This window comes from Plutella xylostella, chromosome 4, assembly GCF_932276165.1.
Source record: "Plutella xylostella chromosome 4, ilPluXylo3.1, whole genome shotgun sequence".
Classification (NCBI taxonomy): Eukaryota; Metazoa; Arthropoda; class Insecta; order Lepidoptera; family Plutellidae; genus Plutella; species Plutella xylostella.
The window spans coordinates 3789833-3805589 of NC_063984.1; the positions used below are offsets into that span (position 1 = coordinate 3789833).

General features: G+C 44.0%; 2 protein-coding genes across 2 annotated transcripts in view; one reads left to right on the forward strand and one right to left on the reverse strand.

The window, feature by feature from the left end:
* LOC105387812 (piezo-type mechanosensitive ion channel component) overlaps nt 1-11931 on the forward strand; it is a 53670-nt gene extending 41739 nt beyond the window's left edge. The window contains exons 42-53 of the mRNA XM_048631838.1: nt 37-184; nt 3467-3681; nt 4825-4983; nt 5377-5503; nt 5933-6079; nt 6384-6484; nt 7059-7240; nt 8020-8200; nt 8556-8748; nt 9638-9741; nt 10042-10183; nt 10466-11931. Of these exons, the coding sequence (XP_048487795.1) occupies nt 37-184; nt 3467-3681; nt 4825-4983; nt 5377-5503; nt 5933-6079; nt 6384-6484; nt 7059-7240; nt 8020-8200; nt 8556-8748; nt 9638-9741; nt 10042-10183; nt 10466-10618 (1852 nt within the window). The 3' untranslated portion in view covers nt 10619-11931. The remainder of the gene's footprint in view (nt 1-36; nt 185-3466; nt 3682-4824; nt 4984-5376; nt 5504-5932; nt 6080-6383; nt 6485-7058; nt 7241-8019; nt 8201-8555; nt 8749-9637; nt 9742-10041; nt 10184-10465) is intronic.
* On the reverse strand, nt 11920-15648 carry LOC105387798 (DNA-directed RNA polymerase II subunit RPB2). Its single transcript, XM_011558582.3, has one exon. It carries the CDS (start codon nt 15516-15518, stop codon nt 11988-11990), a length of 3531 nt encoding a protein of 1176 aa, XP_011556884.1. The 5' UTR covers nt 15519-15648; the 3' UTR covers nt 11920-11987.
* Nucleotides 15649-15757: the final 109 nt, after the last annotated feature.

Below are 15757 nucleotides of genomic sequence, written 5' to 3' on the forward strand. Positions count from 1 at the left end.
GAGATTTTCCTCACTTATGAACATTATCCTCCACAGTGTAAAGCGCTACTTATCCCCGGTTCGCGTGTTCTTCCGGCGCATGCTGGCGCCGGGCGCGCGCGTCACGGCCGACGTGTACGCATACATGTTCCTGTGCGACTTCACCAACTTCCTAGTGGTTATATTCGGATTCGCCGCTTTTGGGGTGAGTTTACTGTGATAAGGTATACCACAATTGATTCTATGCTTGATGAGAGCAGTAACTATTAGCCGCCGCTGGCACCGGAAGGAAAAAAATACTAAGCGACACCTTGCCAAACGCGGAAAAAACTGCTGATTCCAGCCATGTATGTGAAAAAAAACCGCTTAATATTTTTGCCTTTCCAGCGTTGCGTTGATAAAATTGTAGGTTGGTACATATTTATATAGCAAAAGAAAGGTGGTTGTAGGTTTTCTATAGTATAAATTAGCATTTATCCATCGCCGCGTCCACAATTCCATAGCTACAAACAAGCTTTAGGTAAATACTATAATCAAGCCTTAGTTAAATATGCATCGGATCCCTGGTAATGTAAGCCCGGAGCGTGTTCTTCCGCCGCATGCTGGCGCCGGGCGCGCGCGTCACGGCCGACGTGTACGCATACATGTTCCTGTGCGACTTCACCAACTTCCTGGTCGTTATATTCGGATTCGCCGCTTTTGGGGTGAGTTTACTTGGAAAAACTATAGTATAACGAATGATATGCCTGATGAGAGCCATGTGCCGCCGCTAGCGCTGTAAGGCAAAAATCACTAAGCGACACACGCTGAAAAAACTTCTGATTCCAGCGATTCCATATTTTTGCCTTTCCAGCGTTCCGTTGATAAAATTGTAGGTTGGTAGGTACATATTTATATAGCAAAAGAAAGATGGTGGTAGGTTTTGTAATATAAATCATCATTGTATCCACAAGCCGCGTCCACACTCCATTGCTATAAACAAGCAATAGGTAAATATACATCGGAACCCTGGTAATGTAAGCCCGGAGCGTGTTCTTCCGGCGCATGCTGGCGCCGGGCGCGCGCGTCACGGCCGACGTGTACGCCTACATGTTCCTGTGCGACTTCACTAATTTTCTAGTGGTCATATTCGGATTCGCCGCTTTTGGGGTGAGTTTTCTTTGCTAAGCTATACCACGACGAATTATTATTCTTGATTAAAGCCATTCGACGCTCATCATTCATTCATTAAAGTCGGTACCCCAATGAATGGGGATCGTGACCATCATCAGTCAATGACAGCATTGTGGTTGGGCCGGGACAGTGTCCTCCAAGTGCTCCTGTCTGCAGCAGTGTGTAGAGCTTCGTGCAGGCGGAGTTGCAGATATGATTGGGTTTGGTCACACCATCTTGCAGGAGCACGACCCCTTCGTCTTTTCCCTTCCACTTTACCCATCAAAATGTGTTTTTCAAGGGATTCTGGGCCACTACGTGCGATATGCCCAAGAAATTTGAGCATGCGGGATCGGCAGATATCAGACAGGCGCACAGAGATTTTGAGCTCATTCAGGATTGATTCATTCCGTCTGAAGGCTGTCCATGGTATGCGCAACATCTTGCGCCAGATCCACATCTCAAATGCATCGATTCTTGTTTTTAGATTGGCCTTGATTGTCCATGTTTCGGAGCCGTACAAGAAAATAGGGAAGACAAGTGCGTGGACGAGTCTCACTTTGGTACGCTTGGTGATATTTGTATTCTTCCATATTTTCTCAAGTTTGGTCATGGCGCTTTTAGCAATCTGGATTCGTCTTTTGATTTCTCTATCGCAATTTCCATCGTTAGTGATGAGAGATCCGAGATAATTGAAGTCGCTTACGCGGTCTAACGTGTTGAGGTGACTGCAGTTGGTCAGAACTTGTTCGCGGTCCACGGTTAGCAGTTTGGTTTTTGTCTTGTTAATCCGCAACCCAAGTTTGGCACTTTCGCCTTCAATCCGGTCGAACAAGACGGCCATTTCTTCTTCGCTAGTGGCTACAAGGGTGGTGTCGTCCGCGTAACGGAGATTGTTAATCTTCCTTCCGCCGATGGATAAACCTCCCTCCCATCCTTCCAGCGCCGCTCGGACTATGTGTTCGCCGTAGATGTTTAACAGTTTGGGCGACAGAATACATCCCTGTCGGACGCCACGCTCCGGGCGTAGGGGTTTTGAGTATGTGTCGTCTAGACGAATCCTGGCACTACTATCCACATATAGATTTTGGACGAGAAATGCAAGATGCTTCGGCACGCCCATCTCCAGCAATATGTTTAGCAGCGACTGCCAGTTCACACAATCAAAAGCCTTAGAGTAGTCAATGAAGCACAGCACGACCGGCTTGTTGAATTCGTAACACTTCTCTATGATTTGGCGCATGTTCAGAATTTGTTCGCGTGTGCCTCGACCAGCCACGAAGCCGGCTTGCTCCGCCGGGATTTGTCTGTCCAGGTAAGATGACAGTCGATCGTTGATAATACGAAGCATGATTTTACTAGCGTGCGAGATGATTGAAAGTGTGCGATAGTTGCCACATTGCCGCGTAGAGCCCTTCTTGTGCAGCGGTATAACTATGGATTCGACCCAGTCCTGGGGCCACTGCCCTGTCCTCCATACTTTTAGGCATATGTTATAAAGTAGTTTAGTTCCTACGGAGCCTAAAGACTTCAGGAGGTTGGCTGGAATCTGGTCTGTGCCCACTGCGTTAAGCATTCGACGCTAGAAAGACAAAAATGACAAAGCGACTTAAAAAAAAGTGTCTTATTCCTGGCCAAACGCGGAAAAAAATGCAGATTCCAGCGTTGTATAGAAAAAAATGTCGCTTCGTATTTTAGCCTTTCTACCGTCGATAAAAATGTAGGTAAGTAACTACATGTTTATAAAGCAAAAGGAAGACGGTGGTAGGTTATTTAAGATACATTATCATTGTATCAACAAGCCGCCTCCTCACTTCCATCGGCATCGCTATAAACAAGCTGTAGCTAGGTAAGTATTCATCTTCCGTCGCATGCTGGCGCCGGGCGCGCGCGTCACGGCCGACGTGTACGCCTACATGTTCCTGTGCGACTTCACTAATTTTCTAGTGGTTATATTCGGATTCGCCGCTTTTGGGGTGAGTTGGCGTTGTTTAGCTGTACCTAGGTAGTAATGTAAGTAAGCCCTGACCGTGTCTGCTGTCGTTATCTGTGAAAGTGATTGATTGCGTTAGAGAGGTATAGAGAGACACGGGGACTATTTGGTGAGACGGCACAAAATGGGCATTACTCCCTTACCAACCAACACGTAATTTAACCATGTGCCAATACCGCTCGACTCTATTAGATTATAGTGCGCGATATGCCGCGGGATCGGTATTGGTCTTATGACGCGCCGAGATCCTCACTTATCATTCATCTTAAAAATGCAACATCGCAGATGGCCGCTGTTCTTATTTATGCCTACGATTTTTAATTATGTGTTCGTCTCCCACAGACGCACCAAGGCGATGGCGGCGTGCAAGCGTACCTCGAAGAGAACAAGGTCCCCATCCCCTTCCTGGTGATGCTAATACTTCAGTTTGCCCTCATCGTGATTGACCGCGCGCTGTATCTGCGCAAGTTCATACTGGGCAAGATACTGTTTCAATACGCGCTGGTGATCGGCGTGCATATCTGGATGTTCTTTGTGCTGCCGTTTATTACTGAGAGGTGAGTGAAGTTTTTGTTTATTCTGGAAGAACGGTTACTGACTACTGCTGGTTTGATATTTATAGAGACACGGGACTCGTAGGTATTATTTCGCGAGTCCGGCACAAAATGGTCCTTCAGGCCGTATAAAATTAGCTTGTAACTGGCCAACGCGCAGGAGACTATTTTAGGGGCTTTTGGAGGTGTGGGGTGAATTTGTTACAACCGTGCGACGACTTTAGTGCATGTTATAATGCCACTATATAGGCGGGCGATCCGAATCCACTCATTCAAAAAGGTCCCTGTTCCCTTCCTGGTGATGTTGATACTGCAGTTCGCGCTCATCGTGATTGACCGCGCGCTGTATCTGCGCAAGTTCATACTGGGCAAGATACTGTTTCAATACGCGCTGGTGATTGGAGTGCATATCTGGATGTTCTTTGTGCTGCCTTTTATTACTGAGAGGTGAGTGAAGTTGTTGTTTCTTCTGGAAAATCGTTTACGCTGCAGGTTTGATGTTTATAGAGACACTGGACTCCAAGGTTTCGAGAGTCCGCCACAAAATGGTCCTTCAGCCCTTACAATACTTGTAACTGGCCAACGCGCAGGAGACAATTTCAGGGACCTTTGTAGGTGCGCCATTATGGCGGGCTATGCTACTATAGAGACGCTTCGATCCCACTAATAAAAAAATGGACCCCGTTCCCTTCCTGGTGATGTTGATCCTGCAGTTTGCTCTCATCGTGACCGACCGCGCGCTGTATCTGCGCAAGTTCATACTGGGCAAGATACTGTTTCAATACGCGCTGGTCATTGGCGTGCATATCTGGATGTTCTTATTGCTGCCGTTTATTACTGAGAGGTGAGTTACGTTGTTGTTTCTTCTGGAAGAACGGTTACGCTGTTGGTTTGATGGTTATAAAGACACGGTACTCGAAGGTAAGATTTCGAGAGTTCGCCACAAAATGGTCCTTCAGCCCTTACCAATAACCTTGTAAATTAAACGTGAATTTTCTTTTACTTTTCATGAACTCTGAGAAAAGCTCTTACTAAGTATGCTGGAAGTACACTTGCTGTGACTGCTATTGACTTCCTGAGTCACACCCTTTCTGCTTACTACAGCACATTTGCAACACGCTATATTAACAATCTCTCTCTCTCCAGAACATTCAACTCTCTCTACCCGCCCCCCATGTGGTACATGATGAAGTGCGTGTACTTACTGCTGTCGGCGCAGCAGATCCGCTGCGGCTACCCGCGCCGCATCATCGGCAACTTCCTCTGCAAGTCCTACCGCTTCCTCAACATGCTGCTGTTCAGATGGTACGTACAGAGTCGTCATCAGGCTTCTATTGCCCACTGTTGGGTAAAGACGTCTTCAGGGTCTCCGCTACGTTTAGCTGACACCCGGAGCCGACTTGGTCATCAATGTCATTATCTTTCTCTGATCGAAGGGCTTAGAAAAAATTCCACTAGGCCTTCTGAGCATCTGGAAATGCTCTACGTCCGTTTCTCGGCCACCTTTCACCATTCTTTCACCTCCTGCGTCCAAATATAATCATCACGTGTAAATAATCCTGCACCTTCTACTTTAGCTTTTCAATTCAAAATCCCATCCCGAACTTTCCTCCTAATTACGTTTTCAATATCATTATAAAGCCGTTGATAGAATAAATACTTTTCCGCCCCTGTATCACAACAACCATTTTTTTTCAGTTTCATGGCGGTGCCGTTCGTGTTCGAGCTGCGCACGCTGATGGACTGGATCTGGACGGACACCTCCATGACGCTCATGGACTGGCTCAAGATGGAGGACATCTTCGCCAGTGTGTTCTTGTTGAAGGTAACATTAACATTATGTTATATTTAATGGACTGTAGTATTTGTTTCGATTAAATAAAAAAATGGTCGTTAGTTTCCATAAATAAACTATTGCATTCAAATGTTGCCTACGGCTAGTGAGGATACTCTTGGTGCATCAGCTCAAAAGCCGGACGCTACCGATTCTCACAGAATTTCGCATCTCCGCAGAATACAGAATATTGTCAAGAGATATTGCAATTTTATTATAATTTAGCCCGCACATATAGGAGCGAAGCCCTTTACATTAATGATAATGGTAAGATGAGTTAGAGGGTCAGCCAATACAAAACTAACAAGCAATTTTTTTGCGCAGTAAAATTTTGCCTTTCTTTTGTCTTACTCACCAAGATGTACACACAAACAACAACCTTAATCCCTTCCTAAATAAAGCTCATATTCCCCATTCCAGTGCGGTCGCTACATGGAGGACGAGTTCCCGGCGCCCCGTGGAGCCAAAAAGTCCACGACCAGCAAGTACCTGCTCGGCGGCACCGTGCTCGCCTTCGTCATCGCCATTATATGGTTCCCGCTTGTGTTCTTCGCTTTTGGGAATACGGTGAGTAATATACCTAGTTTGTTTATTTAGTTAGGTAATATTAAGTTGGTTGTGATGGTTTTTAAGCATATATGTCACAACAGGGGAGCACTAAGGTGCAACATTGCCTGTGTTTCATGCACATTCGATGGCATAGCATAGATAATTTAACTTTGCTGACATCAGGTGAGCAGCCGTCTACGTCCGAACCAACTTGGGAAAAAAATATGGCCTCACCCGGCTATCTAACCCTTGTCCTTTGGGTATTGAAGCGAAGCACACAAGTCAGTTGTTATTATTATATAAAATATGTGTTAAATCCCAGGTGGGAGAGCCCAACCCGCCGACCGACGTGACGGTGAAGATCCGCATCGGCCCCTTCCTGCCCGTCTACCAGATGTCTGCGCAGGCGCATAATATTGACGTGTAAGTAGAACTTTATATATAATTAGAGCTTTTCAAGAGTTGTACGGTATACTCGCTTTTACACATTTATAGATATCTTGATATAATAATATGTAGAGAAGAGGGCTTCTATAGTTAGGCACAGTATTGTATATACGGAAGGAGCTTTCTCGATTGACGTATCAAATTTACTATCTTATCCTTTCACCACAGTGACAAAATTTAGTCCAGCGATTTATATGACACTGGTCACTGATAAGGGAAAGAATGAGAAGCAGGTCCATAAACATACCAATGATTATTGTAGCACTCATCCTCTCACCACCCTCCCACAGAGGCCCAAGTGTAGGTTTTTCTGATCAAGCAGTAAATAACAGCGTAAATTTGTATAGCGTGGAGGTAGTGCAGTGCTTGTATCGCTAGGTGGCGCCACTTCCGTGCTATTTACTTTTACCGTTACCAAAAAGGTGTAAAAACTCGCACTCTCCCCTCAGGTTCACGGAATCTCGCGGCCTATTGTATATAAAAAAAATATGGTCAGACCTATATACCGAAAGTACTGGTTGTTTTGTAAATACCCGCACTCTCCCCCCAGGTTCACAGAAGCGGAGTACTCTCAGCTGAGCAACCTGTACGCGCGCGACCGCACCGCGCAGACGTTCCTCTCCAACTACATGTTCAACGACGTGGCCGTCGTCAGCATCAACCCCAACTCCACGTCCAAGTGGGAGATCTCGCCGCCTGAATTGGACAGGCTGGAGCGGGAGGCTGTGTCTAGTAAGTGCTCTATTTAGTCCAGGACCCTAGTACCTAGACCCAAAAGGTATCCGTAGCGAAAAATATTTAAGAGCCGCTGGTTTTAAATATTCTTCCTCTTCTCTCCACAACTGGAGGTTGGCGGTCAGCTTTGCATACTCCTCTCTATTATTCGCCGAACGCAACAGCTATTCTACTCTGGCATAAACATTCTTGGAGCGTTCCAAATGTCACACTGTCAGCATCGACCGCACGGCTCAGTTCCTCTCCAACTACATGTTCAACGACGTGGCCTTCGTCAGCATCAACCCCAACTCCACGTCCAAGTGGGAGATATCACCGCCAGAGCTGGATAGATTGGAGCGGGAGGCTGTATCTAGTGAGTGTTGTATTTTTAGTTTCCGATAAGCGTCCCGCGGAACCCAGAGGTTCCACCAAAACACGGTGACAAAAAGGTATCCGTAGCGAAAAATATTTGGAAATCGCTGGTTTCGTTAATGATTTTTAAGATTCAAGATTCATAAGACAAATGTCAATGTCGGCAGTTCAGCATCTCTCTTGATATCTCCGTGTCTAGTAAGTGTCACTTTTTACCAGTCTCATGCAGTATAGTCTACAGACTAAATAGAAATACTACGTACCTATGTATAGATCCACTGATGGATATAGGCCTCTCCCAAGCGCCATCTATTTAAACAAAAATTCATCATTTTGATGCGTTACAAACATCTGTCTGCAAGAAGCGATATTTATTATCGATAATCTAACGAATCTAATCTAACTAACCACTTCTATTCCAGACGCAACAATAAGCGTGAAATTCAGCTACATAATAACTCACCCGAGCAACAGTGCGAACAACCCGCCCACTATAGAGGACTCTCGGGAGGTGCCGATGGAGGCCTACATCGACGGCGAGCCGAACCCTGAGAGAGAGAAACTGCTGAAGATGCTGTCGGGGCAGGCGTCTGATGATACTTGGTTAGTTTATCTTACTTCATACTTTCAGAGAGACAAACGATCCGCTTTTTCTGACATTGTGTTAGACTCCCCTAGAGACTTCACCCTTCTCCCAAAACAAAAAAAAGGCTCCGTTGCATCGTAATTAACGTCAAAAAATGAAACCTTAAATTCATACCGCCAATATTCTATTCTATTCAATATTTTTCTATTTTATTTTTTATTTTAGTTTATTGAATGGAAAACCAACAGCTTTATACTAATAACCAACTAACCATATTCAAATAACGTAGACAAAAACCTAGTTATAGGTTTTTGAATGTGTAGGTATACCTCAATATTGTGCATATTTTTTACATACCATCTCTCATTCCAGGCTGAACATAAAGAAGCTATTCCCCAAGTTCCTCAAAGTGTTCAACAAGGGCACCGCCAAGCCTCTGTACCAGCTCAGCGTGGCGTCTCCCGGCGGCGACGCCGACAACCGCTACTACCGCGACGTGCAACTGCGCCTCGAGCGAGACCGCGCCGCCACCTACTGGCGAGTGAGGGAACTGTGTGATACGCAGGTGAGAACTGTGTGATAGTTACATTATACCGCGACGTGCAGCTGCGCCTCGAGCGAGACCGCGCCGCCACCTACTGGCGAGTGCGGGAACTGTGTGATACGCAGGTGAGAACTGTGTGACACGCAGGTGAGATCTGTGCGACACGCAGGTGAGAACTGTGTGACACGCAGGTGAGATCTGTGCGACACGCAGGTGAGAACTGTGTGATAGCTACTACCGCGACGTGCAACTACGCCTCGAGCGGGACCGCGCCGCCACCTACTGGCGAGTGCGGGAACTGTGTGACACGCAGGTGAGAACTGTGTGATACGCAGGTGAGAACTGTGTGACACGCAGGTGAAAACTGTGTGATACGCAGGTGAGAACTGTGGCGAGATGTATGTGAGAACTGTGTGATAGTTACTACCGCAACGTGCAACTGCGCCTCGAGCGGGACCGCGCCGCCACCTACTGGCGAATGCGGGAACTGTGTGACACGCAGGTGAGAACTGTGTGATAGTTACTACCGCGACGTGCAACTACGCTTAGAGCGAGACCGCGCCGCCACCTACTGGCGAGTGAGGGAACTGTGTGATACGCAGGTGAGAACTGTGTGACACGCAGGTGAGAACTGTGATGAGATCTATGTGACTGGTATGGTGACAACTGTGTATGAGACGTAGTAAGTATATGCCATGCAGAAAAAGAATGACAATGTTGTTATGATAATGGCGGCCTGTAGACAAAAGTTATCCACCCGCTTACTATACCAATTTGTAACACATATTTATTTATGACAGACTTATGAAGAGGGATTTAGCAAAAATATGTAGGTCTGGCGTGTATCCGACCTTAGCAATTCCTATTATGGCCTCAAAGTTACTAAACTCTTCTTCTAATTCTGCCCCAGGACCCGCTGCTGTCGATCCCGCTGAACAACTGCGACATGCTGGTGATGTACACGTTCAACGACAAGCTGTTCCCGGAGACGCTCAACTTCATCTCCGGGGGAGGGTGAGTGATAAAAATATATTGATTTACAGACTTACTAACATGTCAAAAGATCTGATTCGCAGATAACAGAGCCCAGGCAGGGCCACACGGGTTCGTTATCGACGACGATAAACTCGTTTAATGCGCGTACCGCCAATCGCGGTATATTGACGTTTTCTATGTCGATAACGATCCTGTGCAGCGACAGCTGCAGCTGTAATCATTATTTTACATTTATAATTACAAACCAACTGTAAAATTCGGTTTTAATATACACATTACAATAGTGTTATATAACTACCTCTTTTTATATATTTCCAGCATAATCGGTCTGTACACGACGTTCGTGTTCCTGGCGTCACGAGTGCTGCGCGGCTTCTTCTCCGGCATCTACAGCAAGATCATGTTCGACGACCTGCCCAACGTGGACCGCGTGCTCCAACTGTGCCTCGACATCTACCTGGTGAGTGCAGCTGTGGGTACATCTGGGTTGAAACAAACGAGGAAAAATTACGTTGTGAGATGCATACAAAGTGGCGCCTCTAGCGGAAAGTGTGGTGAAACTTGTGACGGAAAATGTACCGATGCATAAACTATGTATTATACAGGTTTTGCGTATAAACCTGTATTACACGTAGGTCTGGCGCAGTTAATCTTTGAATCTCATAAGTCTTCATCTGAAAGTTTACGTTTCTTCTTATTTTTTCCTATGAAGATTTTAATAGGTATATTTCAATGTTTTCAGGTTCGGGAAGCGATGGAAATGACTTTAGAAGAAGACCTATTTGCTAAGCTGGTGTTCCTGTACCGATCGCCAGAAACAATGATCAAATGGAGTCGACCGAAAGAAGAGGAAGGCAACGAAGAACCGAGGGCGATTCGACCCGCGCCGCAGTGAACTAATCGCCTACAAATATCATGAATACTCAAATGAAAAGATGACAGCCTGACCGAGCCACGGCTACGAGTTAGGGACATATCTGGTAACTTGTAAAAGTAACGTTGCATAGAAGCAAGCATGACATATCTAATAAGCGGGCTAAATAATTATTTACCTTCTGTAATACGGACGCAGGGTACTTATTGCGAAACGAAGCAGATGCCAGCTATCCGGTCCGCCTAGCAATATTAAGATACTCGGATTTATCTTACCTACTTTTTCTACAAAGTCTGACTCTGAATGTTAGTATGTTAATGTATATAATTGTTTAGGCGTGCAGTATAGTTTAGGAATCAGTGCAATACCTACGTAAAATGACCAATAATGTCAGAATGCTTATGTTGTACAGAATTTAATAAATGTAAGAGTAACTCCAGTTTTTACTTTTCTCTTTTGAATATGAGAATGTTTTTTTATAAGTACAATGGTGCCTTTGTAATGTAGAAAATGGAGTTTGTATGAATATTTAGAATCGTAAACCTACATTATATCGCACTTAATACTTTTCTAAACTGCACATTAGTCATAATAGCAATACATCTTGAAAAAGTTTACCTAATATCTACAATACATACCTACTTATACTATTAGGTAATTTAAAATTTTGGTCGAATTCTTATTACCTATTGTTTTAGTCTTTGATGCACTATTCAGTAGAATCTTCATGACTATTTAATGATAAGATGTTTACTTTGGAGAAAATACGTATTACATACTTAATCTACTGAACTTAGACATTTTTTGGTTTAGAATACCTACTTATAGTACTTACTAAAATATATATAACTATTATTTTGAACCTTCTCTCTCAAAATCATGATATTTAATATACTTACGTTAATTATTTATTTGTTAAAAAGTAAAGAGTTTTTATTTACTTACTTAACATTGTAACACTCCTCTGGATTTGATGTGACATTGGGGCAGGATGAGGTATTTACGAATAAGACCCTGTTATTTTAAATAATTATTTCAGTTGTAAGTTGCCTCACCTCTACAATCCGAGCGCCACATCCTAGAACTAGGTGGATAGCCAGAATAAAATTTATTCTATGATAGCCAGTCAGTTTATCTAGTTTCTAATCAAGCACTTCCACTAAGTAATGTTATGAATTTACCTCAAATCTTTTTCATTGCATTTTATAGATATTTATAAATTAACAAAAGTATGTAAGAAGTTTACTCTACATTTTTGTATTGTGATTGTTGTGTTAAGTAAGCTGCATTTAATGTTGTCAATTTGTGATAATAAAAACAAGTTTTGAAATGTTTACGATCATTTATTTGTCCAAAAAAAACTTACATTAGGAATTATATTTCATTATTCTTAACTAACTACCATAAGGCGAGGAGCAATGTTCATCGACATGAGCTCCTGGAACAGTAACTTGGCCGCGTACGGCAGCCGCACCTGGGATATCTGCGTCTTGTTCTTGCATCCTTTGCATTCGAACGTGTTGTTGCGCAAGTTAGCGATGGCGATCAAGCCGCAGAAGTTGCACACGTGGATGCGGTAGGGGTCCGATACCTCGAACAGGCGCTCGCGCAGGAACTGCGCCGCGCCGTGCGCGATCTGACAGTCGCGCTCCATCTCACCAAACCGCAGCCCTCCGTCCCTGGCCCTGCCCTCCATAGGCTGCCTCACAAGGATCTGCACCGGCCCTCGGGCACGAGAGTGGATCTTGTCGTCCACCATATGCTTGAGACGTTGGTAGTATGTAGGTCCCAAGAAGACTTGCGCGTTTATCTTTCTTCCGGTGTGTCCATTGTACATAACTTCATTGCCACGAAGATGGTAACCATATTCTTGCAGGAGTGAGGATATTTTCTGCACGTTTACGGCATCGTTGAATGGTGTCGCATCTCCGATTTCACCCTTGTTGGAGGACACTTTTCCTTGAATACATTCGATCAAGTGACCAATTGTCATACGCGATGGAATAGCGTGAGGATTGATAATGATGTCTGGTGTAAGTCCTTCGCAAGTGAAGGGCATATCTTCTTGCCTGTACTGGATACCACAGGTTCCCTTCTGTCCGTGCCTGGAAGCAAACTTGTCACCAATCTGTGGAATACGAACTGATCGGACACGGATTTTGCAGAACTTATACCCTTCACTGTTCAATGTCAACATGACTTGGTCTACAATACCAGTTTCGCTGTTACGCAAAAATGTTGAAGCATCTCGTTTTGAGTAACGTTTAGTAGTTCCTTCCAACTCATCATCGTTTTCTGGTAGTGTAATAGTTTTGCCAATGACGACGTCGTCACCTGATACTCTGATACCTGGGGCAATGATGCCATCCTCATCTAGCTTGTCATACAAAGCATTTCTCATTCCTTGACAAGTCTGTCTAGTCGGCTTTTCAAATTGTTCTTCTTGATCTCCTATTCTCTTGGATTCAGAGTCTTTGTAGGATCGATAGAACACAGATCTAAAGAATCCCCTTTCCACCGCTGATGCATTCAAGATGACACTGTCCTCTTGGTTATAACCAGTGTAGCAGAGAATGGCGACAATAGAGTTGATACCGGCTGGCAACTCTCGGAATCTCAAGTACTCCATGGATCTGGTGGTCACAAGTGGCTTGTGAGGGTAATACAGGACATGAGCAAGTGTGTCCATCCGTACATGGAAGTTGGTGATGTAGACACCCATAGCCTGCTTACCCATAGCACTTTGGTAGGTGTTTCTGGGGCTTTGGTTGTGATCAGGGAATGGAATAATGGATGCACAAACACCCAATATCATAGCTGGATGGATCTCACAGTGAGTGTAAGTGGTACAGTAGGCATATTCTTTTACTTGAGCAAGATCATCAGGGCTCATTGCTATCATGACTGTTTCTTCTTCCAAAGTGTCAATGTATTCTACCACACCACTTCCTACCAAATTCTGCCATCCATAGTTGTTGTAGTCTCTCTCCTTGAGATTATCAATATGTTTCTTTTTCAGTAAAAGAGCGCCATTTTCAACAATCAGTAATGGGCGACAGATTCGGCCAGCATCTGTGTAGATTCTAATTTCTCTGTCTCTTATGTCACGAATCATGCTTACTTCTGACACAACAATGTCCATTTGACGTCTCAGTTTTCTCAATGTAGCCATCAACTGTTCAGGGTCTCTGTGAATACCGACCCAGCAACCATTCACGAAGATCTTGGTTGCATCTGCAATAGCTGATGGTGCTATTTCTTCCAAGTTCTCCATAGACCATTCCTCCAAGAACTCCAGAATTGGAGATGGCTGACTTCCAACAGAGATGTAAGCCATCAAGGCCAAATTCTTTACCAAGCCGACAGCAGCACCTTCAGGTGTTTCAGCTGGACAAATCATTCCCCACAGAGTATTGTGTAACTGCCTAGGTTTGGCTAGCTTTCCATCTCGACCAATGGGTGAGTTCACACGACGTAAATGTGATAGTGTTGAAGCAAATGTCAATCTATTCAACACCTGGGACACTCCAGCCCTGGCTTGGTGAGCTTTCTTTTGATCACCCCAATTGCCTGTAGCTAGTGAATATCTGAGACCATCAGTAATGATCTTTGTTTTGATTGCAAGTTCCAAATTAAAGTCTTTTCCTCTGTCAATGAACTTCTGGGCATACATTCTTACTTCTTTTAACAAGTTTTTAAACAACCCTCTGAACAAGAATGCCAAAAGAGGTCCAGCCAAGTCCAATCTCTTGTTTCCATAATGATCTCTGTCATCAAGTTCCCTGCGTCCCAATGCAGCCAATAGCAATCTATGGACCATGTATCCTAAGAAGTATGCCTTCTTGGTTTCACAGAAGTCAGAAACTCCAACATGAGGCAGCATTTCTTTTTGCAAAATTTCTCTGGCATACTTCATACGTTTCTCCTTGGTAACACCGGGCCGGGCTCCACGAGCTCCAATGAAGTTCAGTGCCACATTCTGTTCTTGAATCACAAAAGCTTCATCAAGAGAGGGTTTTACCATTTCCATCATCTCAGGGTCATCAAAGTCATAGATAATATGCTCAAGTATATCTCGGTCTGCTACAAATCCAAGAGCTCTGAATACAATCATAATGGGTATTTCAGATTTTATGTATGGCACAATGGCAATAATTCTCTGACCAATTGCAGACTTCTTGATACTTTGCCCACCACGAGCCATCATGTTAACCCATAGAGTGGATGTGGGCCTAGAACTGTGTTCTAAACATGATCGAATTTCGGTTTTATAAGCATATTTGCCATCTTTCATACTAAACACATACACAGTGTTTGTTGCCATCTTTTCCTGAGCAATAAGTACTTTCTCTGATCCATTAATAATGAAGTAGCCACCAGGGTCTAGAGGGCATTCATTCAATTCAGTTAAATCTCTGTCAGTTAAATTGCTCAATAGACAGTATGTTGACCGCAGCATGATTGGAATTTTTCCAATGAAGGTCTTTTGATGTTGAGTTTCAATAGGGTCTTCTCCATCCTTTACAATAGTTTTGGTTATATCAACGTAGAGTGGGGCTGAATAGGTCAAATTACGAAGGCGTGCTTCGTTAGGCATCATAGGCGATGGGGCACCATCCTTTTCCCAATGTGTTGGCTTCGATAAATAAATCTGATCAAACTTCAATAGATACTTTGGTGGAGTTTCAATTTCTCCAGACGAATGCTGAGCTTCTGCTTGTAGTTCTATGGGGGGCGAATCTTCTACAATTCGTTGGACAGACATCTGAATAAATTCATCAAAACTGTCGAGTTGTTGTCGTACTAAACCTTTTTCATCAAAGTAAGCGTTGATGACAATCCAACAAGCTTCTTGCCAAAGTTCAGAAGAGATTTCTTCAACGTCTTCCTCCTCATATTGATCGTCTTCGGTATCATACATGATGGATACGTCTGGTGAGCTAAGCACCAGATATTAGAGCTTTTAATGTAGTAAATTATTTAATTTTTACAGTAATTTAGAACAGCACTTCACCGTGTCGTAAATTTCCATAAAAATGGCGTCTGATTTTAAAAAACTTTTTATGACACCATGTACACAGAATAGAATGAAAAGAAAATTATAAACATAATGAAACTTTTCCTACGCAACAATGCTTTAATCCTCAAAACAAGGACTTT

Excerpts from the sequence above, each read along its gene's own strand:
- LOC105387798 (XM_011558582.3), bottom strand. The coding sequence starts at position 15,518 with ATGTATGATACCGAAGACGATCAATATGAGGAGGAAGACGTTGAAGAA.